Source organism: Mustela putorius, unplaced genomic scaffold, assembly GCF_011764305.1.
Source record: "Mustela putorius furo isolate JIRA1106 unplaced genomic scaffold, ASM1176430v1.1 tig00003853_pilon_pilon_pilon, whole genome shotgun sequence".
NCBI lineage: Eukaryota > Metazoa > Chordata > Mammalia > Carnivora > Mustelidae > Mustela > Mustela putorius.
Window position 1 is genome coordinate 16,163,347 of NW_025422005.1, and position 25,387 is coordinate 16,188,733.

The following is a 25,387-nucleotide window of genomic DNA, read 5'->3' on the forward strand; positions in this document are numbered from 1 at the left end:
CGGGATTGGCCCCTCCGTCCTGCCCTGCCTTCACCAGGAGCCACCGGGCCCCTGTTATTCTCTTCCATCAGAATCATCTGGACGGCACCTGCCAACACCCACTGCAGCCAAAGCCGCCAGGCCCCTCTGACCTCCACGGTGACCCTTGGGCTGAGCCCGTCAGGTCTTCGGGGGGTTCCGGACTCTCAGGCGGTACCCCTGCCATCCTCCTGGGGAGTGGGTGTGGTAACCCCACGGCATCCTCGGCCCGACCCTCCACCTTTCCTATCCAGACCCTCCCTCCGTGAGCCTGGCGAGCCCCGATTCTGCCACTGACAAGCGGGGCGGCCCTGGGGGTCACCACCTCACTCCCCGAGGCTCAGTTCCCCGTCTGTGGCAAGGGATAAGCTTGTGACAACCTCGTGGGCTTTGCTGTCAGGTTGAGAGGAGGTGACACCTGGTCCTGGCGCCATGCCTGGCACCTGGGGAGCCCTCGCCGAATGTGCTGTCACTGTCATTGTCATTAGTGTGTGTGACGGTTCTGTGTCACAGACATTTCCTCCTGCAGCACGCTCAGAAACACACACACACATACATCCCCATCCCCGCCAGATGCAGGCGTGTCACGTGCATGTGACTTCTTTCGTGAACGCTGGCTTCCATGGTTCTGGAGACAAGGCTAATAATGTTAATAATGATGGTGACAGTGACTTCAACTTGTGAAGGGAGTGGGAGTGTTTCTTCACTTTTCATCTGGGCCGTTTGTGGCCTGTGGCTGGGGGCAGGCTGGAGCCCCCCTCCTCTCCCTTTGGAGCTCTCATCTCTGGGCGGCGGGAGGCCAAGTGCACGTCCATGAGGTCCCGTGCTCCAGGCTTCGGAGAGTTTCACAGCAGACCCCATGGACCCAAGAACCAGGAGGGAACTCCTTTCTGCCTGAGAAGCTCAGCCTTGACTCCGGGCAAAGGCTGGGTCCTTGAGGTGTCTCTTTACCTCCCTGGGCCTCAGTTTCTCCCGGTGAAATGCCCCTTTGTGTGCCCCAGGTGGCTGCCTTCCAGGGGTGAGCAGGGTAGGAAAGGGCTTGAGAAAGTGACCCAGCTCTGGAACTGACCCTTGAGTAGGTGACCGCCGGGCCGATGATTGGGTCATCTTTTCCCCTGAGACCCAGCAGCTAGAAAGGACTGAGCCCGGCCCCAGGTTGGCTCTGGGTGTCTCTGTCCCTCTGTCCTTCTCAGAGCTCAGGACTTGGTGTTTAGAGGAATTGTAAGGGTTTTACGCAGGTGGAGTATGGCCAGACTTGTGTTTTCGCTGATTGTGCTAGAAATCTAAGATTCTTTTGTTTGCAGAGTGCCGCAAAGCGTGGCTCAGAGTTATCTTATCCTGTTGGGGAATTAGAACAAATAATGTATATTCACATAGCTCTGAATGGTTCAGAGACATGATCTCATTTAATCCGCATAGCCAATCCTGTGAGTAGGTACAGCCATCCCATTTCACAGATGAGGAAGCTGAGGTCAGAGCAGCCAGGAATAACTTTCCTGCTATCAGTTTCCAGAGGATGGACTCAGACTCCAGTTGCTTGGGCCCAGAGCCTTGGTTGAGTCCCTTGTCCTCTCTTTAGTCTATGTCCTCCTATGTCCACCTATGCGAGAAGGTGAGAGGCCCCCAGCATTGTATGCTGAGCAGGGACCATCTGGGCTTGCCCGGAGTGGAAAGAAGCCTGGGTGAAATCCCTGCTCCCCAAACTCTAGACCTTAACCTGTTCCAGGCTAGCAAGTGAGGCTACAGGATCCTACATGCAGGGGATCCCGGGAGGTTGCCTGGCAGTCTTTTGTTTCATAAGCTTTCCAGGTGATTCTCCTGCTTAGCTGGCTAGGGAGCCTGTGGTCATGGCCCTTAAGGCTCCAGGAGGTTCCTCGGATTCTGAAGGCTATTAAACAGCCTGGGAGCAAGGGCCATCCATGGCTGTCTCCGGCATCAGCAGAGTGACTGGGTTGTCAGCCACGGCTGCACAGCCTAAAGGCCGAGGGTGCTGCTGGGTCTGGACGAGCCTGTACTCTGCGGCCTCTAATCACTGTGACCCAGGCAGGTCACTTACCTGGCCGCCACCTCCCCATTTATCACACGGGAATGATCACAGAACCTGCTCTGTGCAGTGGTTATCAATGAGAATGCACGAAAGGGACATTTTCCCTGTGAGAAACCCGAAGCTCTGGGAGGTTAAGCCCCTCTGCTGAGGTCAGGGGATATCTGGCCCCAGGATCCAGGCTCTTCATCAGGCCATGCCCCTCCCTGCACAGGCTGGGACCCATTCCATGGTTCCAGCACATCTGGTGAATTAGCAGGCAGAAACCAGCGCTGCCTTAGATGACAGACACATTCAGTTGTCCCCCACCAAACCTCAGCATCCCCTGGAGTTGGTGGAAGGGGCAGGCCTCCGCCAGCCCACTTCACATACGAGAAGCACAGGCTTCAGAGAGGGGACGGGAGGCCCCCAGGGCTGCACAGCTGGGTCAGTGCATTCTGTTCCAGACAGAGCACAGAGCTGCAGAGCAGTCGGAGGGGGTGGGGGTGGAGGAGGAGGGCCCCAGGCCTCGGGGAGCGGGGACGGGGGTGCCCAGGTGGGGAGCACGGCTCATTCCATCCTTGCAGCAGCCTCCGGGAATTCTCGCCATTCTGGGCGTCTGCAGCGGCCCCTGGGGCTGACAGGACAAGGCCAGGGCATTGGCATTGGTAGAGCGGCTGGAGCAGACTCAGATGAGGCCGATTAATTTATCCAGGTCCCTGGCAGGAAACAGACAGGGAGCAGCTGGCTGGCTCTTCAGGGCTCCATTAATTGTGACAATGACTTTAACCCCAGATGTGACACAGCACTGCCCAAAGGCCTTGGCTGCAGTGTGGGGTCCAAGGGGGTCCTTCTGGGATACAGGATGTAGGAGGCGTAAGCTTTCAGGTGAGGCCGGCACACCCTGGACCTCTTCCCCCAGGGGCCCCTGGAGGCAGGCACAGGTGGGCTGGGAAGGTGTTGCCAGGCTGGCACCATAGCAGGCCCGTTCCTCTGGTGCCCTGCTGTGCCAGGCCCCAGCCAAGCGCTTGGCAGCCTTCTTTCATTCTCTCAAGCCTCGCCGCAGTGTGCCTGTCTGAGCCCCATTTTACAGATGTGGGCACCGAGGGTTGAGACCACATGCTGGCCAAGATAAGGTGAGAGGGAGGGGCTTTCGTCAGGAAAGACTCGAGGCCCCCGTGGTCCCCACTCCTGCACTCGTAGGTCACTCAGAACCCCCAAGATTCTCAGAACATCACGAGGACTGATTTGTACCTCCCCCATCCCCCATAAGCAATAGGATCTTTAGTTCAAGGACAATTGCGCATAGAGGCCCAAGAGAAAAGAGCAAGGCATTGTACCGCTGGCCAACCCAAGGCAGGGACCCAGAGCCCATCCCCTCCATCTGCACTCAGCCTCCAGCCCCTACTCAGGGCTCTCAGGAGTCCACGGAACTCAGCCCCTCGTGACTGCTCCCAGCCAGCCAGCTTTCTGCAGTTGAGGAAGCCAGGGCCCAGAGAGGAGCCGGGACTTGCCCAAGGTCACACAGCAGTTAGAGACCGAGGGGTCTTGACCTCTCAACTCCTGGCTCATTTCTTAGCAGTGGGTCTTGCATGTGAATCTTCTGTGGCCGAGCTGGGCTATCTGGTGCTTGCTGAACAGTGCTTATTCTTCCCGGCCTCTCGGTGGGCTCTTCCCTCCCATCCCTGCAAGAGCTTCCTGCTTCAGCCTGCAGGAAGTTTTCACCACCCCCTGGATGCCCACCCACTTTGGCATGGAGCCCTCCACCACCTTGTCTGATGGACTGTGAGACGCCCAAGGGGAGGGAGTGTTTCTGGAATGTTCCTTTCTTAGTAGTGGTAAAATACACATAACATTTACCATCACGGGGCCTTTTAAGTCCACAATTCAGTGGCATTAAGTACCTTCCCCATGTCGTATGACCGTTACCACCATCCATCTCCAGAACCCTTTTCATCTTCCCAAACGGAAGCTCTGTGTCCGCGAGACACCAGCTCACCCTTCCCCTGTCCCGCAGTGCCTGGCAACCACCATTCCGTTCTCTGTTTCTGTGGCTCTCAGGACCTCATTTAAGCGGGATCATACAATGTTCTTTCTCAGCTGGCTTATTTCACTTAGCATCATGCCCTCAAGGCTCAGCCGTGTTGTGGCAGGCATCTGAATGTCCTTCCTTTTTAAGGTTGAAAACTGTCCCATTGTTTGGATACGCTGCATTTTGTTTATCTAGTCATCCAATGATGGGCACATTTTGGTCTTCTACCTTGAGGCTACCGCGAATAATGCTGCTGTGAACTTGAGTGTGTGTTATCTGTTGGAGACCCTGCTTCCCGTTGTCCTGCGTGTATACCCAGAAGTAGAATTGCTGGGTCACAGGCTAGGTCTCTTTTCAACTTTCTGAGGAAGCTCCACACTGGTTCCCAGAGCAGCTGCTCATCTTACACTCCCACCAGAGGTCACACGCGTTCCAGGTCCTCCAAATCCTCCAACATTTGTTATGTCCTGTCGTTCAGATAATTGCTATCCTTGTGAGTGAGAAGCGTCTCTCATGGTGGTTTTGATTTGTATTTCGCTAATGCTGAGTGACTGTGACCATTTTCCTATGGATTATTTGACCATCTGTATATCTTTAGAGAAAGGTCTATTCAAGTCTTTTACCTGCTCTTCAGTTGGGCTGTTTGGTTTTTTGTTGTTGAGTTATAGGAGTTCTTTATATATTCTGGCTATTAATCCCATATTAGACACATGATTTGCAGGTATGTCCCTCCCATTCTGTGGGTGGGTTTTCTTACACTCTGTGAATCGTGTCTGATTTATTTCTGAATCACTGACGCCTCACCAGCAGGTGGCACAGAAGCCACCACATTCAACTTCCCCACATCCTGGCACTCCCTTGCTGAAGGATTTGGGGCATAGTCAGGTCTCTGCATTAAAAAGATCCCTCTGGCAACTGATACAGAAACTGGGCCCGTGGGCCCCCTGACTTAGCCAAACACACCCCCAGCCCCAGACTCCCACCCTGGGAGTGTTTGGAGCTGCCATGAAGACACGAGTTCGGGTTTTATACCTTTGGCATCAATTCCAGTCCCGGTTCTACCCCTTACTAGCTGGGTGACTTCAGACACGGGGCTCAGAGCTATTTCGTCACCAGTAAAGTGCCGCAAATAGCACTATCTCGGAATGATGTGGCACTCTGAGGGCTCACATCTCGAGGTCCAGTAGAGGGAAGGTCGGCAACCCAAGGGCAGAGAACATTTGGTCTTCTTCCTGGGGAGGTCCTGACCCCGTGCACGCGGGGCAGAAGTGACTGGCCGGGGAGGGGTGCTCACGCTCACTTCAGTGCTGTACTCTCTGTGCCCGCAGTGGGACTCCATCAACGAGGTGGACGAGTCCTTCCAGCCCATCCACACGTACCAGGTGTGCAACGTCATGAGCCCCAACCAGAACAACTGGCTGCGCACCAGCTGGGTGCCCCGCGACGGCGCCCGGCGCGTCTACGCCGAGATCAAGTTCACCCTGCGCGACTGCAACAGCATGCCCGGTGTGCTGGGCACCTGTAAGGAGACCTTCAACCTCTACTACCTGGAGTCGGACCGCGATCTGGGTGCCAGCACCCAAGAAAGCCAGTTCCTCAAAATCGACACCATTGCAGCGGATGAGAGCTTCACAGGAGCCGACCTGGGCGTGCGACGCCTCAAGCTCAACACGGAGGTGCGCGGCGTGGGCCCCCTCAGCAAACGTGGCTTCTACCTGGCCTTCCAGGACATCGGCGCGTGCCTTGCCATCCTGTCTCTCCGCATCTACTACAAGAAGTGCCCCACCATGGTGCGCAACCTGGCCGCCTTCTCGGAGGCGGTAACGGGGGCCGACTCGTCCTCGCTGGTGGAGGTGCGGGGCCAGTGCGTGCGGCACTCCGAGGAGCGGGACACGCCCAAGATGTACTGCAGCGCCGAGGGCGAGTGGCTGGTGCCCATCGGCAAGTGCGTGTGCAGCGCTGGCTACGAGGAGCGGCGGGATGCCTGTGTGGGTGAGCGCGCCATGCGTGGATGGGCGGGCGGCCGGCGTGCAGGCTCGGGTCCGGGAGGGGGCTGCCAGGGTCTGGGTGGGGGCAATCGCAGGTGGCAGGCATCGGGATGGGGGCGCAAACAGCATCTGGGAAGATGGGTGACCTTCCAGCATTTCTGGGTCAGCAAATACAGCAGGCGGTGCATGCATATGTGCTCGTGTGAGTGTGTGTGTGTGTGTGTGTGTGCGTGCGCGTACGTGCACATGGAGCAAGGGGAAGGGAGAAGAGAGGGAGACACACTACAACCAGATGCTACTCTCTGTGGGCAGTGTGGAGATACACCTCTGAGGATACCCGCAGGCCTGGGCATCCAGCTGCGTATATGCCTGTGGGAGGGGACAATACTATGAGCTCACTTGTGTCAGGCATCGTTTTAGGCACTTTTCATGTATTAACTCGTTTAGTCTCCAGAGCTACCCTATGACATAGAAGCTACGGTTATCCTGACTTTATAGATTAGACTGAAGCACAGAGCGGCAAAGCAACTTGCCCAGGGGTACACAGCTCGGAAGCAGCAGAGCTGCGATTGGAGCCCGGAGGTCTGGTTCCAGTGTTCATGCTCAAACCCACTAAACTTATGTGGAGAGGAGGGAAGTGGCGGCAGACCCCAGATGCAGGGGTGCAGCAGGGGCTACTGGGAAGCTGTGCAGGCAGGGGCCCCCAGGGAGTCCTGTGTAAGTGGCCCGTGTCTGGGGGGCGTCTTCCCCAGGGACCTGTGGGAGAGGACAGCCAAGGTCCTTGAGAAAGGGAAGGCGGAGGATGGGACAGCATGGCATCTGTTCCCATGAGTGTGCTGCTCGGGTTCCCACGCCAGAGCCCAGGAGCAGGGCCGGGACCCCAAGCTGCGTGTGTGTGTGCGTGTGTGTGTGTGTGACACTTGTACTGTGCCCGTGTGGAGGCGGTGTAGCCAGCCATCCCAGGCACCGGGGACACTGCACAAGTTGGTTGGACAGACAGCTGGTGCCTCAGCTGGTACTGGTCTCGGCCGGCTTGCCCTCTGCCCTTCCCTGGCCTCCCCTGGGGGGGCTGGACACATGGCTGCTCGCCCATTCAGAGCAGAATGAAGCCTGCTGTTGGGACCACGGGTGCTCCTGGGGGAGGAGGCTGTTCCTATGCAGAGATCAGAGAGGCTGGGGCCTCGGCCCTATTTGGGGCCCTTCTCCTCGGCCCCAAGCAGGCAGGAAGGACCCCTTGGTGCTCACAAGAGAGAGCAGGGCACAGGCCAAGAATTTCAGGTAGTGTTCAAGGCAGTTCTCTGGGATCAAGATCCTGTATCCAGCCACCAGGCCCCTTCCAGACCCTCTCTGGGGCTTTCTGGTTTCCTTAAGCTGTTCTTCTTAACTGCTATGAGTCTTCACCTCTTAGGGACCCTAACCCCCGAAGCATCATCTGTGACATTCACCTGTTTGTGGACTGGTTCTGCCAGTGTTCATGCCTCAATTATCAGGTTCCCAGGCTTCCAGCCTCTCCTGGTTCCTGTCACAGTCATCCCTGTGCTTCTCGACGCCCCGCTGCGTGATAACCAGCATCCCCGTGCCTTTGCAGCTTACATAGGGAGGCTCACACATCAGCTCATTTGCTCACTGCAGCAAGGCAGGTGTTACAGATCCATTTTACCAATGGGGAAACTGAGGCTCGAGAGGGAGCGTCCCTGCACGGGCCTCACAGCTGGTGAGAGGTGGACCTGGGACCTGAGTCGGGTCTGTCTTGCTGGAAGCCACGTGTAGGTATTTAACCTACCCCTGGCCCAGCCTGACTGCTCTCCCTGCCAGAGCTGGCTTCCAGTATCCCTTTCTTCTGATGGGGACAATAAAGTCCCTTAGCAACAATTTTCAAGTGTTTTCCATGAACAGGTCACATTAGTAAGTACTTCTTCCTCGTCGGGGCAGTTTCTCATTCTGTTGAGCATCTGTTGCGTCTCAGGCATGGAGATTTAGGGAGTTCACACACGTTCTCATGCTTACAAAAGTCCTCTAAGCGAGTAGCATATCCCCATCTTACAGATGCGAGAAACTGAGTCCTTTGACGTAAACCGCAGAGTAGGTCTCTGATCTCAGGCTGGCTCCCTCCAGAGCCCCTTTTCCACAGATCCCTCTGTCAAACCCGGCTTCCCTCCTCCCTGGGGGAACAGCACAACAGCTCTAACTGGTACAGCATAGGCCATAATAAGAGGCCAGCTGGTCAGTGGACACCTGGTCAAGGTCAGCTGCAGACCCCAACCCTGGGTTTAGTCTGTAAGCACAAGTAAGCCACTTGTCTGTCCAGTATGCAACAGGACACCTCTGCCCTTGGGAGGGAGACTGATCTTCCGGACTTTTGGGTCCAAGGTCTCGAGTCCTGCACTGGCCTCCATGTTTGACAGGGTTGGGAAGTGGAGCCCAGTGAGGGATGTGTCTTGCCCCAGGCCCCACAGCAAGTCAAGGGCAGGACTCTGGGTAGAAGCTCCTAGGTCTGGAGCAGCAGGACCTTCCCAGGGCTGGGAGAGGCTGGAGTCATGCCCACTGCCTGGCACTGTTGGCTCATTAATAAAAAATAATAAATGCCAAAGCGGACTTAGGAAATTGCAGCATATTTTGAATTTTACATTTAAATCACAATACCACATAATTATGCCAGTTGCAAGATAATTATAGGTTTTATAAAAAAATATTAATTCCTAATGCACTGCAGGCAGAGAGGTTTGGGGACAAAATGCCAGTGGCAAGTCACACGAGGAGAGACTTTTCTCACTCCTGTGAGTGGGTTTCCGGGATTATCTGGGAAACCTCCTTGGAAGAAGCAGCATGGCTCTGACACAGAGCTCCTCCACACATGGGAGGTCCTGGCATGCGGCCCTGCTGGGGGGGCCCCTGTCCCCAGCCCTCCTTGGGCAGGTAACCTGAGAGTGGGGAGGCTGGAGACCAAGCAGGAGGCGGAAACAGAGTAGGGGTGACTTTCCGGGCTTCCTGAGTTGTCCTCTCAAAGCTGTAGCTCACCTCTGCCACCAACCAACCTGAGAGGGACACCCTGAGGACCGTGGGTCCCCTGGCCACCTCCCTCAGGCAGTTGTCTCTGATCAAACAATTGAGGAGGAAGGCTGGGCTCTGGGGTCCTGCCTTGTCCAGGCTGATGCCACCGCCTTCCTTCTAGCAAAAGGGGATCCAGAGCCTGAGGCCTGTGGCAGGGGCCAGCCCAGGTGGCCACGGCCACCCTCCCAGCCTGCAGGCCCCTCCCCCCTGCTTTCACCTTCATGGCTCTCCACAGAGGTGGCCAGGGAGCACCTGATTCCACAGAGAAGACAGTGGAGCCCAGGAGGAGGGACCAGGCCGGTCACGGGTTCCATGAAGGCTTCCTGAGAAGCCCTCAGGCCCTCAGGCCTCAGACACCCACAGGAGAGCATCAGAGCCAAGGTGGGAGCTGGTCTAGTTTCCCAGTGGGCAGGTGGGGGTCCAGAGAGCCAAAGTGACTGGTCCAAGGGCACACTGCTAGCGGCGGTCGATTGGACCCCAGATCTCCCAGCCAGAGCGCCCCTCTCAATACACAGTGCCAGGCCCAGTGACCTGTCCCCACAGCTGGCTACAGTGCCCCCCCCTCAGTCCAGGCAGGGGAGAGGCCTCTCGGAACACCACCCAAGGGAGCAGCAGCCCTGACGCTGAAGCCCTGGTTGCTGTCCTTCCCGTCACCTGGACACAGAATGCAAACCACCCTTGGAGGCCCTAATCATTTTTCTATAAATATCAGAGAGTCTCGCTTCGGAGGGGCAGCACGAGCGCCGAGCTCTTTTGCCTTCCTGACTGTGTTTAAAATCTGATTTAGAATTAATTTCCTCTGGTCATCCACCGGCAGACACCTTATTTGTCAAATCTCGGGCTCTTGGTGGGGGAGCGGGGAGAGGTGGCGGGGCCGCAGGCAGCTGCCGGCCGGGCGGGCGGCCTGGGCAAGGTGCCCTCGGCAGGGGCAGCGGCCCCACCTGGCGCTCGGCCGACTCGCCAGGCACAAGGGCTCCGGAAGCGCCCTGGGTCGGTGGCCGGGCCCGGGCCCCAGCCCAGAGCCGCTCCATCTGTCTCAGCCATTCATCCCAGGCTCTGCCTCCAGGTCTCCGGGCTCCCCGAGGCCTGGTGATTAGTATTCTTATTAAAGATTATTTTATTTTCATTGCGCGGATTAATCTGGCTTTGACACGTTAGAGCCATATGGGTATTAGCAGAGCGGGTGAGAACCGCCCACTGGCGAGCGGCAGAAAGGCTGGGCCATCTCTAAGCCCCGGACGCGTGTTGAGAGGCTGATGGGGGACAGGCCTGGGCCCCAGAGGTTCTCCAAGCTGGGTTTGTGTTCTGGCCCGGCGGGGAGCCTGGGGCGAGGTACCCCGCCTGTTTCCTCTCTGCCAAGCGCATTGTCCCCACCACATAGCACTGGGATAAGTGCCAGGCAGGGTCCTGGCGTGAGTTCACGTGTACTTACTCATGTCACCCTCACGACAGCCCTAGGAGATGCAGCCTATTACTGTCCCATTTTACAGATGAAGAAACTGAGGCCTGGTCACCTGCCCAGCATCCCTTAGCCTAGGTGAAGGGGTTAGAGCAGAAGAGGAACCCAGGCAGCCTACTCCCGAGTTTGTGCTCTTTTTTTTTTTTTTCCTAAAGACTTTCTTTATTAGAGAGAGAGAGCACGCGCACAAGCAGAAGGAGAGGCAGAAGCAGGCTCCCCGCAGAGCAGGTGAAGCCCGATATGGGACTCTATCCCAGGACTCCGGATCATGAGCTGAGCCAGAGGCAGTGGCTTAACCAACTGAGTCACCCAGGCACCAACGAGTTTCTGCTCTTAACGGATGAGAACAAGATGATCTCTGGGGCAGTCAGAGACTCAGGAACTGTGGGCCGTCTTTCCGTGCGTCCTTCCTGCCACAAATCACACGAGGGTGTCGCCCACACCTTCCCCGTGCCTGTCACAGCCCAGACAGCTCCTGGAAAGCAGGGCCAGCTCTTGCTTAGCTTGGCCCCCATAGTAGCAGCTCAATAAATTTGGATAAAGGAACAAATGCAGGGCAGCTTGGGCAAGCGGTCCCTGAACCCCTAACCGACACAGGTCTGATCACAGCAGTGAGGACGACTGTCACTCAGCTCAATGACGGGTTGAACCACATATTTGCTGACGAAGGGCAAAGCCATCTTCCTCTGCCTGAGTCCTGGGCCCCGAGGAGGCCTCTTTGGCTTGCCCCAGGACTTTGTCAACTGGGGGACTTCTGGGAGGAGGAGGTGAGATCACAGTGCGTCAGCTAGGAGGCCCACAACGCTGAGGCCCAGCACCCTGGCAGGCCTGAGAACCCTTGGGGTCTGTCCAGGCAGGAGGGAAGAAGTGTCAGAGCGGAGGCATGTTTCCCCACTCTCCAGCCTGTAGGCCCCATCCTGCTTTGCGGCCTCTGAATCCATAAAGCAAATGTGAGGACAGAGTCATTCTTCCCAGCTTCAGTTTTTCTCTTGACCTGGGAGAATTTTACAAATTAGCTTGATTTTAGCTATTAGAATAAAGAGATACGACTTCATTTTATTTATTTATTTATGACATGATGTCTTTTCTCTCTCTTTTTTTTAATGCATTTCTTTTCTTTTCTATTTTTTTAAAGATTTTATTTGTTTATTTGACAGACAGAGATCACAAGTAGGCAAAGAGGCAGGCAGAGAGAGAGGAGGAAGCAGGCTCCCCACAGAGCAGAGAGCCCGATGCAGGGCTCCATCCCAGGACCCTGAGATCATGACCTGAGCCGAAGGCAGAGGCTTAACCCACTGAGCCACCCAGGCACCCCCATGATGTCTTTTCAAGTGAAGCTTCTGTCAAGCACGGAGTTTTCCAGAATGGGACTTTGTGGATAGAAATCCCATAAACTTCCCGGTGGTCTCTGTGGCAAAGGATGTCAGGTCCATGGTGCAGCCGGGAGCCGCCTGGCTGGGTGGCATTCGGTGCTCTTGAACTCCCGGGTTCGCTTTCTGCCCAGAGCAGACAATGGCAGGATTAGCTCACTTTGAAACCTTCTACGGGTGCTGACAATTTCTGCTCGGAGCCAGACACTAGGAAGGTTGAGATGTCCTTATCCACAAGGAGCTGGCTGCAAGCACCTGCTGGTTTAGGAGGTGAGCCAGACCTACAGATTAAACAGCACAGCCGTAGGGTGTGTGAGAGGTGGTGGTCCTGAGCAGGGGCTGCAGAAGTGGGGCGGGGAGTGATGGCTTCTGTGCACCTGCGTGTGTGTGTGTGTGTGTGTGTGTAGGTATGGAGAAAGGCTTCATTCGAAGGGACAGTTAAAATGAATCTTGAAAGAGTTTCACAGGTTGACCAAGGGTGCAAAAGACACCCCAGGAAGAAGGCACAGTCCATGCAAAGGCCCTGAGGCAGGAAGCAAACTGCCAGATGTGGGGAATTGCCAGCTCCTTAGTTTAGCCTGCGGGTGGGAAGGGAGGAGGCTGCAGCAGGGCTTTGAACGCTGGGCACTGTTGCACTGGGCATTGCTTTAGGGAGTTCCTCAACCTAGAATGTCTCTATTGGTTCTTATTTTTTTAGGCAAGGTTCAAATATCATTTCCTTCTCCAGGAAGCTAGCTTCTCCCACCAGTCACCCTTTGCCGTAGCTACCCCGTTGGATTTCCTTCCTGGAAACGGTTTCAGCCTCGTTTACTGCATGTCTCCCACTCGAAGAGACTGGCTCCGTGAGGGCAGCGACCCTCCTTGAGAGTCTCGCTCATGGCTGGGTCTCTGGTGCCCGGATCCGTGCCTGGCACAGAGTAGGCGCTCGTGAACTCTGCTGGAACGAGCAGCAGTCAGGCTGGCGGCCGGGGCGGGGGAGGCCAGGCTGGAGGCTGGGGCCTCCACGTCAGAGATGATGCAGGTGTGGTGGAGGCCAGGGGCGGGGCACGGTGACAGGGATGCAGGCTCTGGGAGGGGTGGGAGCCGGCGATGTCCTGGGGAGTCGTTGCTTGGGAGCTTGGGAAACGGAGCCCCGGGCCCCACGCCTGGCCCTTCCACACCAGGTGGCTGTGGTGGCGTCTGGAATCTGTGCTGAGTGGGGTCTTACCACTTGTGTCTCTTATCACGGTCACACTGCCGCCCACCCCATTCCCTTCCAGTGTTTTTTCCTCCCCAAGTCACAGCCCTTGGATGCCTAGCCTCCTGATACTCCGAGGCAGCGTCTCACTCAGGGACCGGGTTCCTGTGAGGGACAGATTCGGGCTGGAGACAGGCCTGGCCAGGAAGGGCCGCAGGAGGAGATGTTTCTCCAGTGTGAGGAGGCTCTTTCCTGGGCCGACTTCAGGCTGGGACTCTGGTGTCAGGGTCCCGGCCTCAGCTCTGCCCCCGCCTAGCTGTGCAACCCCGTGTAAGTCACAAGCCCTCTCTGTGCTTCAGTCTTTCCATCTGCCAGCGAGGGTAGGACTGGGGCATGCTGAAGGCCTGCACCGGTGTCCCCTGGGAGATCTGGCCGGAAGCCCTGGGTCAGAGTGAGGGCGATCCCAGGGCCGGCCAGGGCAGCCTGGTGGGCTCCTCTGAAGCCGCCTTATCCTCCGCAGCCTGTGAGCTGGGCTTCTACAAGTCGGCCCCCGGGGACCAGCTCTGCGCCCGCTGCCCCCTCCACAGCCACTCTGCAGCCCCCGCTGCCCAGGCCTGCCACTGTGACCTCAGCTATTACCGCGCATCCCTAGACCCGCCGTCTGCAGCCTGCACCCGTGAGTACCGCCCTGCACCCCGGAATCCTGGAGACCAAGAGCAGGCCAGGACCTCCTGTTCCCAGACTCCAGGGAGCCAGGACTCTGGAGGTGACACAGGGACAGGTGGCTTTCTTGGATCAGGGGCCAGTCTAGGGCTGGGGGGTGACTCTAACTCTGCCTCCATGGTGGGGGTCCCTACCTTGACCTCTCTCGGGGTCCCCACTTCCTGTCATACGTCACCTGCCACCTCCCCTCAGGGGAATCTTTCCTTCCTTCCCTCCATCTTTCCTCTCTGCTTCAGAGGACCGATGAGAGGTGGCTTTGGTCATTTCCTGACCCAGCAGTGAGGCTGATGTCCTGGGAGCTGGGGTGGGCAAGCCAGCAGGTTCCCAGGGAGCAGAGGAGTCTCAGAGCAGCCCCCGATCCCTGTCATCCCTGATGGTCAGAGCTGCCTCCATGTGTGTGCGGTGAGTGCACGAGTGTGTGCAGGAGTGCGTGTGGCTGCCTGCGCAGATGCTGCCATGTGCGGGTCTGATTCTGCATGTGGCTCTGGAACACCTGCCGCGATGGTGACACCGTGTGCGTCTGTGTCGGCAGCTGCTCCTATGGAAGACGCCTGCGTAGTGTGTGTACGCTCGAGCGTGAGCGTCGGGGTTTCATGGCCATGTGTGTAAAGGATTGCTACGGCTGTGTGTGCACATCCGGGTCCCTAAAGGGGACCCCCAAGTCCCCGCAGAGATTGCATGAATGTGCCTTGGGGGTTCAGCGTGTGCACACCTCGCTTTGCAGAGGACGTGCGTGTGCCTGGAGAAGTGTGGTTGTGTGTGCTTATGCCCTGTGTACCCGAGGGGATGCCAAGGGACTCTGGCACCGTGCCTGCAGGGCTGCGCGACTGTCCCAGCGTTCTGATGGTTCTCCTTCCTTACTTCCTCTCCTGGCCTGAAGGGACCTCTCACACCCCCATCCCAGCTGGGAGAGGCAGCAGCCAGCTTAGCCCGTCCCGTTTCCCAACCCTGGTCTCTTGTGGTGGGGTGGCAGGGGCTTCCTAAGGTTCTGTCTGGTTGTGCCCCCCAGTCCAACCCAGCCTCAGTCCCCAATCTCCCTCTCCCCCCACATCCTTCACGCCAAGCCCCCCGGTCCCTGTATGTGGCAGCTGAGAGTGTACACACACACACACACACACACACACACACACACATTGTTTCCCTCCCTCCCTCCTTCTGCCCAGACCTGTGTGTTTACCCCATGTGGGACCGGCCCTGGCAAAAAGGATGGCTGAGTGACATGGTAACTACCATAGGGTTTGCAGGCAAGGGGAGCTCAGCTCTAGATCAGGGACACTTGTATTCGGTGAGCCAGACTCCAGTTTCCCTCCAGATCCACAATTCAGGGCCCTCAGGTTCTAGAAATCTTAAGACTGTAAAAGACGAGGCTTTTAGTATTCTGTGCCCTTCGGATTCTATGATTCCCTATGATTCCGAGATTCTTCTATTTTCTTAAGATCTAAGAGTCCCTGCCTGGGGTGCTGAGAACTGGAATTCTAAGCCCCAGGGGTCCCCACATCCCCCCCCCATGCCCTCCAGACTCAAATCCCCACCCACCCTGGGAACCTACCCCAGCCCCCACCCCCCATCCCCAGCTTTCCAGAATCTCTGCACTGCCCAGATTGGGCTCCCTTGGGGGTGGGGGGTGGGAGTGGGGGGTTACACTGCCACAGAGACCCCACTGGGCTTCCCGGCGCCTCCCCCGCACCCCGCAGCAGGGCTCCGGGATCTGCGCAGTAAACCAAGCACAGAGGGTAGGAACAGAGTGTGGGACACAGACAGCAGGGGCCTTTTACACCCAGGGTGGCTGCTGTGGGCACCCCTGAGGATTGTCCGTCTCTCACCCTGCTCCCGATGGAAACTTCAGGAAGCACAAACCTGGGCTCTCTGTGGTCTAGCAGTGGGATGGTAAGGGATGGGGCTTAGCTTTCTGGACACAGACCTGACACTGTGGTCCAGTCTGATGCTGTGTCTGCTCTTAGGGGGCTCCCAGAGGCTGGACGAGGCCATGTCCTTTTCCTCGGGGACCCCCGAATATCATAGGGGAGTCCCAGCCCTTCTCTGGTCTGATGGAGGGCAGCTGGGCCAGCCCAGGTAAATGCCCTCCGCTGCCACCAGTCACTCTCCTCTCCCCAGGGCCACCCTCGGCGCCCGTGAATCTGATCTCCAGCGTGAACGGGACCTCCGTGACCCTGGAATGGGCCCCTCCCCTGGATCTGGGCGGCCGCAATGACATCACCTACAACGCCGTGTGCCGCCGCTGCCCTTGGGCACTGGGCCACTGCGAGACCTGTGGGAGCGGCCCCCGCTTCGTGCCTCAGCAGACAAGCCTGGTGCGGGCCAGTCTGATGGTGGCCAATCTGCTGGCCCACATGAACTACTCCTTCTGGATCGAGGCCGTCAACGGCGTGTCTGACCTGAGCCCTGAGCCCCGCCGGGCAGCTGTCGTCAATATCACCACGAACCAGGCAGGTAGGCGGAGTGGTTCGGGCTGGCAGCTTCCCTGGCCCCTGGCCCTGCCTTCCTCCCCAGGACTCAGAGCTCTGGGCTCTCCGGGCTGTTAGGAGAGTAGAACCTGTCCTGTAGGTGGGAGGAAGCCAACAAAGCAGAGACAGGTGGGCACGGCATTTCATAGGTTCCAGAACCTTCTTTCTGCCTCTGTTTCTTCCCTAGTACAATGGGAGTAATGGTGTCTGCCTCGGGTACTATGAGGCTTAAGTGAGAGAGATAAAAATGCTTAGCCCCCGACCTGGCCCAAGGTCCGTGCCCCATAAATGTCATTAAAAGGTAAAATCACTCTGATTATCATTTTCCAGAACACCTGCCACTGCTGCTCCAGGGATGGACTTAGTTGCACTGGTTTGGACAACAGCCATTTATCTCGGGTCCTAGCCAGCTGTTGGGCTGGGTTCTGCCCCTGGAGCCTCTCTCTTCCCAAATTCGGGTGGGTCCTGCCTGTCCAGTGACAGCTCAACCCAAGAGCCCACCACGGCAGCCTCGCCATCCACAGCCACCCCAGCACACGCCTAGGATTGCTGTGGCTCCCACCCCGTCCCTGGCCCTGAGCCTTCTCACCATGTCACCAGGGAGGACAGCAAGGGTCTGAGTCACCGCGTAGGAAATGGCAGAGTCGGAATTCGAACCCAGGTCTGTTTTGCCCCCAAGGGAAACGGACCTCCCAACTGTGAGCCCAGAGCACCCCCTCTCTGATGCCAGAGATAGACATCCACTCGAGAGACTCTCATCAGACCAGCACATGCGAGGCACCCCCAGAATGCCCGGCTCTGTCCTCAGGGCTGGTGACATGGTGGGGAATAGGCCTATGGGTCTGGTGCTTGTGGCCCTGACCTTGCCCATGGGTCTTCAGAGCCCAACAGTGCTCCTGACGCCAGCCGTATGCTCCATCATGAAAAGAAAAAGCCTCCCTTGAAGGCACACTCCCTTCCGCCACCGACCAGTTCTCTTCCCAGGGAACCTTTCCGAAAGAGCAGTCTGTGTGACTCTGTCTGCGTCCTCTTCAGGCAGCCCTGGCCAGGTCTGTCTCCCCAGCTGTCCACTGAAGTTCAGGTTCCCCACCTGGCCACACGCAGTGGGGGTTTCTCTCCCTCTTCTTTCTTCCCTCGTGGAACGCTTCTGTCTCGCCCCCAAACCCTTCCTACGCCCCCCATTTCTTGTCTACCTGTCTGCCCTGCCCTCCATCTCTGCCAGCCCCTCTTCTAGAAACAGCCTCAGAAGGCTAGAGGACCCCATGCTTGTCCCAGACCCTCCTCTCTTCCCTGTTCACCTGGGTCCATCTTCCCTGAGTGACCGGATCAGGGCCCATGGCTAGGAACCCCACTGACATTTTGTCACCAGCACAGGCCTCTCCCCTGAGGACCATGTGCCCACTCTTGCCCCCCGCTCGGATGTGTTTTAGCCACACAGCACGCAGCCCCCCACTCCCAGAACACGGCACCACTGTTCATGGGGTTGCTCAAGCCCCAGAGCCTGTTGTCATCCGGACTCTCCCTCCCTGTCTCCGTATCACGTCCACCCACCTGCCAGGCCCACCGGGCCTCCCTCCAGGGGACCGTCTCCACCTCAGACCCCTTCTGATCTATTTCCCTGAGCTCAGGCTACCGTGATAAAATACCATAGGTCGGGGGCTTAAACCACAGAAATGCACTGATGACCGTCCTTGAGGCTGGAGGTCCAAGATCAAGGTGCTGGGCTGTTTGGTTTCTAGTGAGAACCTGCTTCCTGGCTCGTGGATAGCTGCCTGCTCGCTGTGTTCTCGCAAGGCAGAGAAAGAGAGAAGTCTAATCCCATCCTGAGGGCCTCACCTGCACGACCCCACGGACACCTAACCGCGTCCCCAGGCCCCGCCTACAAACACTATCAAATTAGGGCTTTGATATATGAATTTGGGGAGGGGGACCCAGTTCAATCCATAGCATATTCCCATCCCCACCCTGCGTTGTCTGGATGACCCCGGAGCCCGCTCCCCCTCGCCCCAGGATACCTTCTCACTCCACATCCTGATTGAATTTTTTAAAAGCATAAGTGAGTTCTGGTCACACCTGAGTCCTTTACCAGCTTCAGCCTGAGCTCAGATCCCACTGAGACGCTCCCAGGGCCGGGATGGGGGGCACTCCCAGCCACCCACCCCACACACCCCTCCAGCCTCACCCACTTACTCTCACCTGGCTCCCTCCCTTGCAACCACACTGGCCTCCCATGCATCTGTCCAGCTCTTGGAGCACACCAAGCGCTTCCTGCCTCGGCCTTACTTCTCCGGAGAGCGCTGGTCGGATCAGAGTCTCTCGAGTGGGTGCCCTGGCCTCACCGTTGGGAAGTCCTTCGGAATGACAGGCTCGTCCCTGTGATGCTGGGTGGCTGATTCCTTCAGTCCTTGGTTCCTCTGTCATCCCTGCCTTGGGGAGACCCACCCTGACCACCTCCCTGCGCCAGCTAACATGGCCTGGTTCCACTCCCCACTCCCGCCCCCTGTGCATACAAAGTCGGCTCCATCACACACCCAGCCTTCTTCCTGTCCCTCGGGGTACTTAACCAGCCTGTGATTATACATCGATTTGTTTTTTTTATTTACTTTCTCTGTATGGATTCTGAGCTCCTTGAAAGCTGCTTGGGTCACTGTAGATCTCCAGGTCCTAGTAGACCACAAGGCATGTGGAAGGCATTCAGAAAATCCTGGGGCGGTGGGGGGTGGCCCTGGGGCAGGTAACAGCCCGGAGCAAATTGGGGAGGTCTGGCTTCCAATGGCCCTCCTCTCTCCCTCCCCTCCCCTCTCCTCTTCTCTGTCCCTCTTCTCTACAGCAATCTCCTCCTAGGAGCCTCTCTGGTGCCCCCACCCTGTTTCCCTTCCTCCTCTGTGCTCCTGGTCCCCCTCTGTGTCTGCTCCCCTCATACAGCACCTCTTGCCTTGGAAGCCCTTTTTAAGGGGCACCTACGTATTGCTGGCACTGGTGTGTGTTCCTCCCAAACAACGGTCTTACCCCATCCTCACCTCGTCCTGGCAGGTGGTAATGCTAGCTTCCCTTTCTGGATGGGAAAACTGCCATCCCAGGGAATAATGGCCCCAGCCACCAAGAAGAGGACAGGTTGTGACCCAGGCCCGATTCTGGGGCTGATGGGGGGTCCTGTGCCACGCCCCCCCACTTAACTCTGGGAGTTTATTTTTCATGTCAAAGTCGCCTAGCAATGTTTGTTGGGTACCTACCCTGTGTAGCCCCTGCTTTCGAGGAGCTCCGGATGTGCGGGGGGAGTGGGGGACAGGATACCCTGATAGTGGGACGGGGGAGCTGTGGGCCAGAGAGTCAGCCTGGCTGTGGCTGGCGGACTCTGGCACCTTCCAGCAGACTCACCTTGGGGGTAGGTGCCCTGAAAGCAGGAGACAGGGAGGGAGGGAATGGTGACTCAGTCACTGTGTGACCTGTTGAACAGGTGACCTGGTGTGACACGGGAATCTTGGGGCTCAGGGGTATTCAGCTCATTACCTTTCCCCGAGTATCAGAGCTGCTGCGGTCCTACCCTCCAAACCTAGGCAGTGAGGACACGGGGTCCGTCTGCTTTTCCCCTCTCCTTCCTCCTCCTCAGGCACTCCTGAGAGCCTGTCCTACCCCAGACCCTTGGAGATAGAGACATCCGGTGGTGGGGCCCCAGGGCATCAAGGGTCTGCTGGATGGGGTTCGTGGTGTCCAGCAGGCTTCCAGAGGATGGGCCTGGCCAGAGATGAGGAGGAAGCAGTGAAAGCTGGGCCACGTCTGGGTCAAGCCAGCCCCAGCATCCAGGCCCAGAGCCAGGCTGTGCTGACCCCGGGGGGCCGGCTAGAGTGGCAGTGGGTGATTTGCTGGGAGTGTTGGAGGCCGCTGGCTCTCCTGGGATGGGTGCTGGGGGGCAGGATAGTTCGCAGGGTGAGCACGCCCCAAGCCAGCCTCCCTGGGACAGAGGCCAGTCTCCGTCATCCCCCATCCAGCCATCTGACCGAGGCTGGCCTCCGTCCCCTAGCCCCGTCCCAGGTGGTGGTGATCCGCCAGGAGCGGGCCGGGCAGACGAGCGTGTCCCTGCTGTGGCAGGAGCCAGAGCAGCCCAACGGCATCATCCTGGAGTACGAGATCAAGTACTACGAGAAGGTACCAGCCGGGAAGGGAGAGAGGGGCAGCGGAAGCCGGCGGGAGGAGCCTGGGCTCACCACCCCTCTTGTGCCCAGGACAAGGAGATGCAGAGCTACTCTACGCTCAAGGCTGTCACCACCAGGGCCACCGTCTCGGGCCTCAAGCCGGGCACCCGCTACATGTTCCAGGTCCGAGCCCGCACGTCCGCAGGCTGCGGCCGCTTCAGCCAGGCCATGGAGGTGGAGACCGGGAAACCCCGTGAGTGCGGGGAGCGGGGAGGCCAAGAGAGCTGGGCCAGGCTGGGTGCTGGGGCCCCGGTGGCCAGAGGAAGGGAACGCGAGGCTCCGAGAATGGAAGCGACTTGCCCAAGGTGACGGAGCCGGTGACATCCCACCAAACACTGGCTGTCACCGAGTCACCAGGGTGTCTAGCCGGTGTCATGGTGCGCATCGCGGACAAGACCCCTTATACTTGCCCCAGAGACCCTCTAGGTAGTTGTCCAACAATTCAGGTTTGGGTTTTTTTTTTTTTTTTTTAAGATTTTATTTTATTTACCTACTTACTTATTTTAGAGAGAGAGTGAGAATGTGCGCAGGGGGAGGGGCAAAGGAGGGAGAGAGAATCTCAAGCAGACTCCTTGCGAATCACAAAGCCTGGCACAGGGCTTGATCTCGTGACCCTGGGATCATGACCTGAGCCAAAATCAAGAGTCAACCGACTGAGCCCCCAGGCGCCCCAGCAATTCAGACCGTCAGGGTGATCCTGAGGCACATTCAAGCTTGCGGATGCCCTGCCCCCCTCTCCAACTGCTTGGGGTCCTCTCTGTGCTCTATGCTGGGGTGCCCTCTGGGGGGCGGTGTTGGCAGAGAAAGGTTCGAGCCCCAGCCCATGGAGTGTCTCAGGTGCTCTGAGGTCTGACAGGGCACTGAGACTGCCCCGCTCCCTCCCGTTTACTGTGTGGCCTGGAGGAAGTTCCCTGCATCTCTGAGCCTCAGGGTTCTGGTCTGAAAGCTGAAGAGAATAGTGGGTTCTTCTGTAACTGGGACGGGAACCCGCACGTCTCAGCACATTTGGTTTTGCTACTGTTTGAACAATAGGCGGGACAGGCAGGTTACAGGGGGAAGACAGGGGCTCAGAGAAGTCTAGTGCTTCTCCGGAGCTCACACTGTGTCAGAAAGGGCTGGCACCAGAGTGGGAAGCCGGGAAGCTGGGAAGCCTGGGTTAGCAGGGTTTGGAAGGGACGGCTTAGTAGAGGGGAGGGTCTGGGCAGAGGAGGTGGCCGCTGTGACCCCAACCCAGGGCTGACTCACAGCCAGGATGCTGCTCACCCCGTGTGTCCGCCCCGGGGAGCCTGCAGACTCCCTCACCCTGCTGTTCCCCACCCCCCAGGGCCCCGCTACGACACCCGGACCATTGTGTGGATCTGCCTGACCCTCATCACGGGCCTGGTCGTGCTTCTGCTCTTGCTCATCTGCAAAAAGAGGTGGGTGGTCCTGGCCGTGCCACCCCCGACCCCCCGCCACCGCACCACCACCCAAACCCTTCCCCCACCAGCCTGGTCCAGGCTCCACCAAGCTGCTGGGGGCTGGCTTTGCTTCCTGCATACGTGCTCTTCTTTCCCCCCTTGGGGAACGCTTCTGTCTCGCCCCCACGTCCCTCCTACCCCCACCCCCGCCGTTTCCTGTCCACCTGCCTGGCCTGCCCTCCTCCATCTCTGCCAGCCCCTCTTCTAGAAACAGCCTCAGAAGGCTGGAGGACCCCATGCTTGTCCCGGACCCTCCTCTCTTCCCTCTTCACCCGGGGCCATCTTCCCTGAGTGACCGGATCAGGACCCATGGCTAGGAACCCCGCTGTCATGCTGACATTTTGTCACCAGCACAGGCCTCTCCCCTGAGGACCATGTGCCCACTCCTGCCCCCGCTCAGATGTGTTTTAGCCACACAGCACGCAGCCCCCCACTCCCAGAACACGGCACCACTGTTCATGGGATCGCTCAAGCCCCAGAGCCCGTTGTCATCCGGACTCTCCCTCCGTGTCTCCGTACCACGCCCACCCACCTGCCAGGCCCACCAGGCCTCCCTCCAGGGGACCGTCTCCGCCTCAGTTAATGCTGTAATGGAGACATCCTGGCGTCGCGTTGCAGGTGAACTAGTTGGGGATCAGAGAGGTTAGGCCTCTTCTGCCAAGTAGATGTCAGAACTGGGACAGGAACCAAGATCTGTCAAAACCGAAGTTGCCGTGGTCTCCCACGGCATCCCAGAGGGCGTTGGAGATAGGACACTGTGCCTTGTGTGGGCTTAGGAGCCCAGACAGCGAGGCCTGGAAGCATCGTCTTACACGTGGAGACACGGGCCCAGGGAAGGGAGGTGGCTGGCCAAGGTTACACAGTGTTATATATACCGGAAGCCCCTGTCCCCACCCCCAAGGGTGGTTTCGTGTAAAATGGGGCTTAGGCTGTGTAGACTGCTGTGCAGACCAGCTGCACTTGATTTTGTAAATCGTAACTGTCAAAGGTGTCACCATCCAGCTGGGTTGAGAGCCTGAGGGTGGGGACTCTGCTCTGTAGGGGCAGGAACTGACCAGAAAGGGAAGGAGCTAGAAGGGAGGAGTTCTGCTCTGTCCCCGAACCGGGTCAGGGCTGAGACTAGGGCTGTCCTCCGCAGGCACTGTGGCTACAGCAAGGCCTTCCAGGACTCGGACGAGGAGAAGATGCAGTATCAGAATGGGCAGGGTGAGTGCAGGGGCCCAGGCTCATGGGGGCAGAGAGGAGGTCCAGCCAGGGGGGTGGGGACAATGCTGGTCTGGGGAGGGGACAGGTGGGGAGGAGCAGAGCAGCCCGCAGAAAAGAGGAGAGCCCCAGAGATAGTAGGATGTCAGACACCCCAGACCTCAGAGGCGGCGCGCTGTTCACCTGTATCAGGTCGGCGGGCCCTACCCGGGATGCTGGAAACTCTCCTCCCCAGGAAATGCACGCATCTGCACTCACACACAATTTTGTGTAGTTTCGGAGGGGGTGTGTCATATACCGTTGGATAAGAACCCATGGTGCAAACAGCTTTCCCAGGACCCTGCAGGGACCCCACAAGATGGGGCACATAGGAGAAAGCCTACCTCCGTACCTCACACCTGTGCCGGTGGTAGACGTTAGTATCAGTTCTGGTACCGATTCTCAGCTGAGCACAGCTCGGAGTCCTTCTCACCACGGTTTTCTAGGGAGCTACTTTCAATCAAAATTGGCATTTGGGATGAACATTTTTTTGCTACATTTCTACCCTAGAGCAACTTAGATAGACCTTAAAGTTTCTAGAAGTGACCCCCCCCCAAAACAGCATATGTGCTCAGAACCCACTGGAAACCCCCCCGAAGTCCCCTAGAGATCCCATAGCTCCTCCATAGAGACCCCATTTTCATTCGGTAAGCGTGTACTGGGCACCTACTGTTTGCCGCCACAACCTGAGCTTCCCGGGGCTTCCCGGGGCCACTCCTTACCCTCTGCATCCATCCCAGATCTACCCCAGGCCCAGGGGATGCTGCGAGAACAAGCCTTCTGTGCCCCACTCATGGCATTTCTTTCCTGGCCCTTCAGCACCCCCACCTGTCTTCCTGCCCCTGCACCACCCCCCAGGGAAGATCCCGGAGCCCCAGTTCTATGCAGAACCCCACAATTACGAGGAGCCTGGGCGGGCGGGCCGCAGTTTCACCCGAGAGATTGAAGCCTCCAGGATCCACATCGAGAAAATTATCGGCTCTGGTGAGCCTTGGGGGTTGTGAAGGTGGGGACAGCACAGAGGGTGCCCGGGGGAGGGGCACCCAGGGCAGGGAAAGAGGGGAGTCCTGGAGAACACACTTTGTGGGGCAGGGTGGGGGAGGGGGGTACTGGGGTCCAGGTGTGGAGGGGAGGGTCCCACAGCCTCCTCTCCCTGCCCCACTCGGGGTCCACAGGGGAGTCCGGTGAGGTCTGCTATGGGCGGCTGCGGGTGCCGGGACAGCGGGATGTGCCCGTGGCCATCAAGGCCCTCAAAGCTGGCTACACAGAGAGGCAGCGGCAGGACTTTCTGAGTGAGGCGTCCATCATGGGTCAGTTTGACCACCCCAATATCATCCGCCTAGAAGGTGTCGTCACCCGTGGTAGGTCCCGGGCGGGGGCAGCCTCACCCTGCAGGGCCCCTCCTGCCCCAGCATGGAAGTCTGGGTCCACCCCTGGACCACGGTGCTCTGCCCCTACCCTGCCCCCATCTCCCCAGTTCAGGTCCCTGGGTAACTTGGGTGGGGAGGGGACCCAGAGTCCAGGACCCCAGTGGGAACCCTAGTCTCCCTGGAGCCCTCAGTGCCGGCCCAGCTCTTGGCAGGTCACAGAGGGACCGTGTTCCTGGGGTCTCTGATCGATAGACTCGATCAAGAGCTACCCCGTGCCTCTACCCCTCCCCAGGCCGCCTGGCAATGATCGTGACCGAGTACATGGAGAACGGCTCTCTGGACGCCTTCCTGCGGGTGCGTGTCCCTCGCTGCCTTCCCCGTGGGGGGAGGGGAGTTCAGTCTGGGTGTTGGGAGATAAGGACAGACCTCCAGACACCCACGGGAGCTTGGACCCAGTGGACCTGGGGAAGGGGAGTGGGGTACAGGGAGGACCCTTAAGGGTCAGCCGATCAAATTGCCTTGCAGCCCCCCTTAATGGGAAAGGCCCTCCCCGCACAGGGTCCTCTGCCCTGCACGCAGGCTGGGAGGGGTGCCTCCGTAGAGACCAGGGTCCTGCCTGCCGGGAGGCATGGTGCGGAAATAGCTAGCCTCCAGCCCCCTCCCCCGAGCCGTTTATCTGCTGAGCCTCCCCCGCGCCAGGCTTCCCCTCTCTGGGCCTCCGTTTCTCCTTCTCAGGATGGGTGAGACATCATCACAGCCCCACCTCCCTCTCAGGGTCACTAAGAGCGTAAATGAGACCATGAGAAGGAGCTGAGA

At 58.3% G+C, this 25,387-nt stretch overlaps 1 protein-coding gene across 1 annotated transcript in view; it reads left to right on the forward strand.

Annotated features, from left to right (window-relative positions):
• The window catches only part of EPHA8 (EPH receptor A8), a 30,125-nt gene that overhangs the window by 422 nt on the left and 4,316 nt on the right, over positions 1–25,387 (forward strand). The window contains exons 2-11 of the mRNA XM_004741580.2: positions 5,402–6,065; positions 13,639–13,794; positions 15,957–16,292; positions 20,328–20,452; positions 20,530–20,692; positions 21,824–21,917; positions 23,098–23,165; positions 24,021–24,185; positions 24,377–24,562; positions 24,864–24,925. Of these exons, the coding sequence (XP_004741637.2) occupies positions 5,468–6,065; positions 13,639–13,794; positions 15,957–16,292; positions 20,328–20,452; positions 20,530–20,692; positions 21,824–21,917; positions 23,098–23,165; positions 24,021–24,185; positions 24,377–24,562; positions 24,864–24,925 (1,953 nt within the window). The 5' untranslated portion in view covers positions 5,402–5,467. The remainder of the gene's footprint in view (positions 1–5,401; positions 6,066–13,638; positions 13,795–15,956; positions 16,293–20,327; positions 20,453–20,529; positions 20,693–21,823; positions 21,918–23,097; positions 23,166–24,020; positions 24,186–24,376; positions 24,563–24,863; positions 24,926–25,387) is intronic.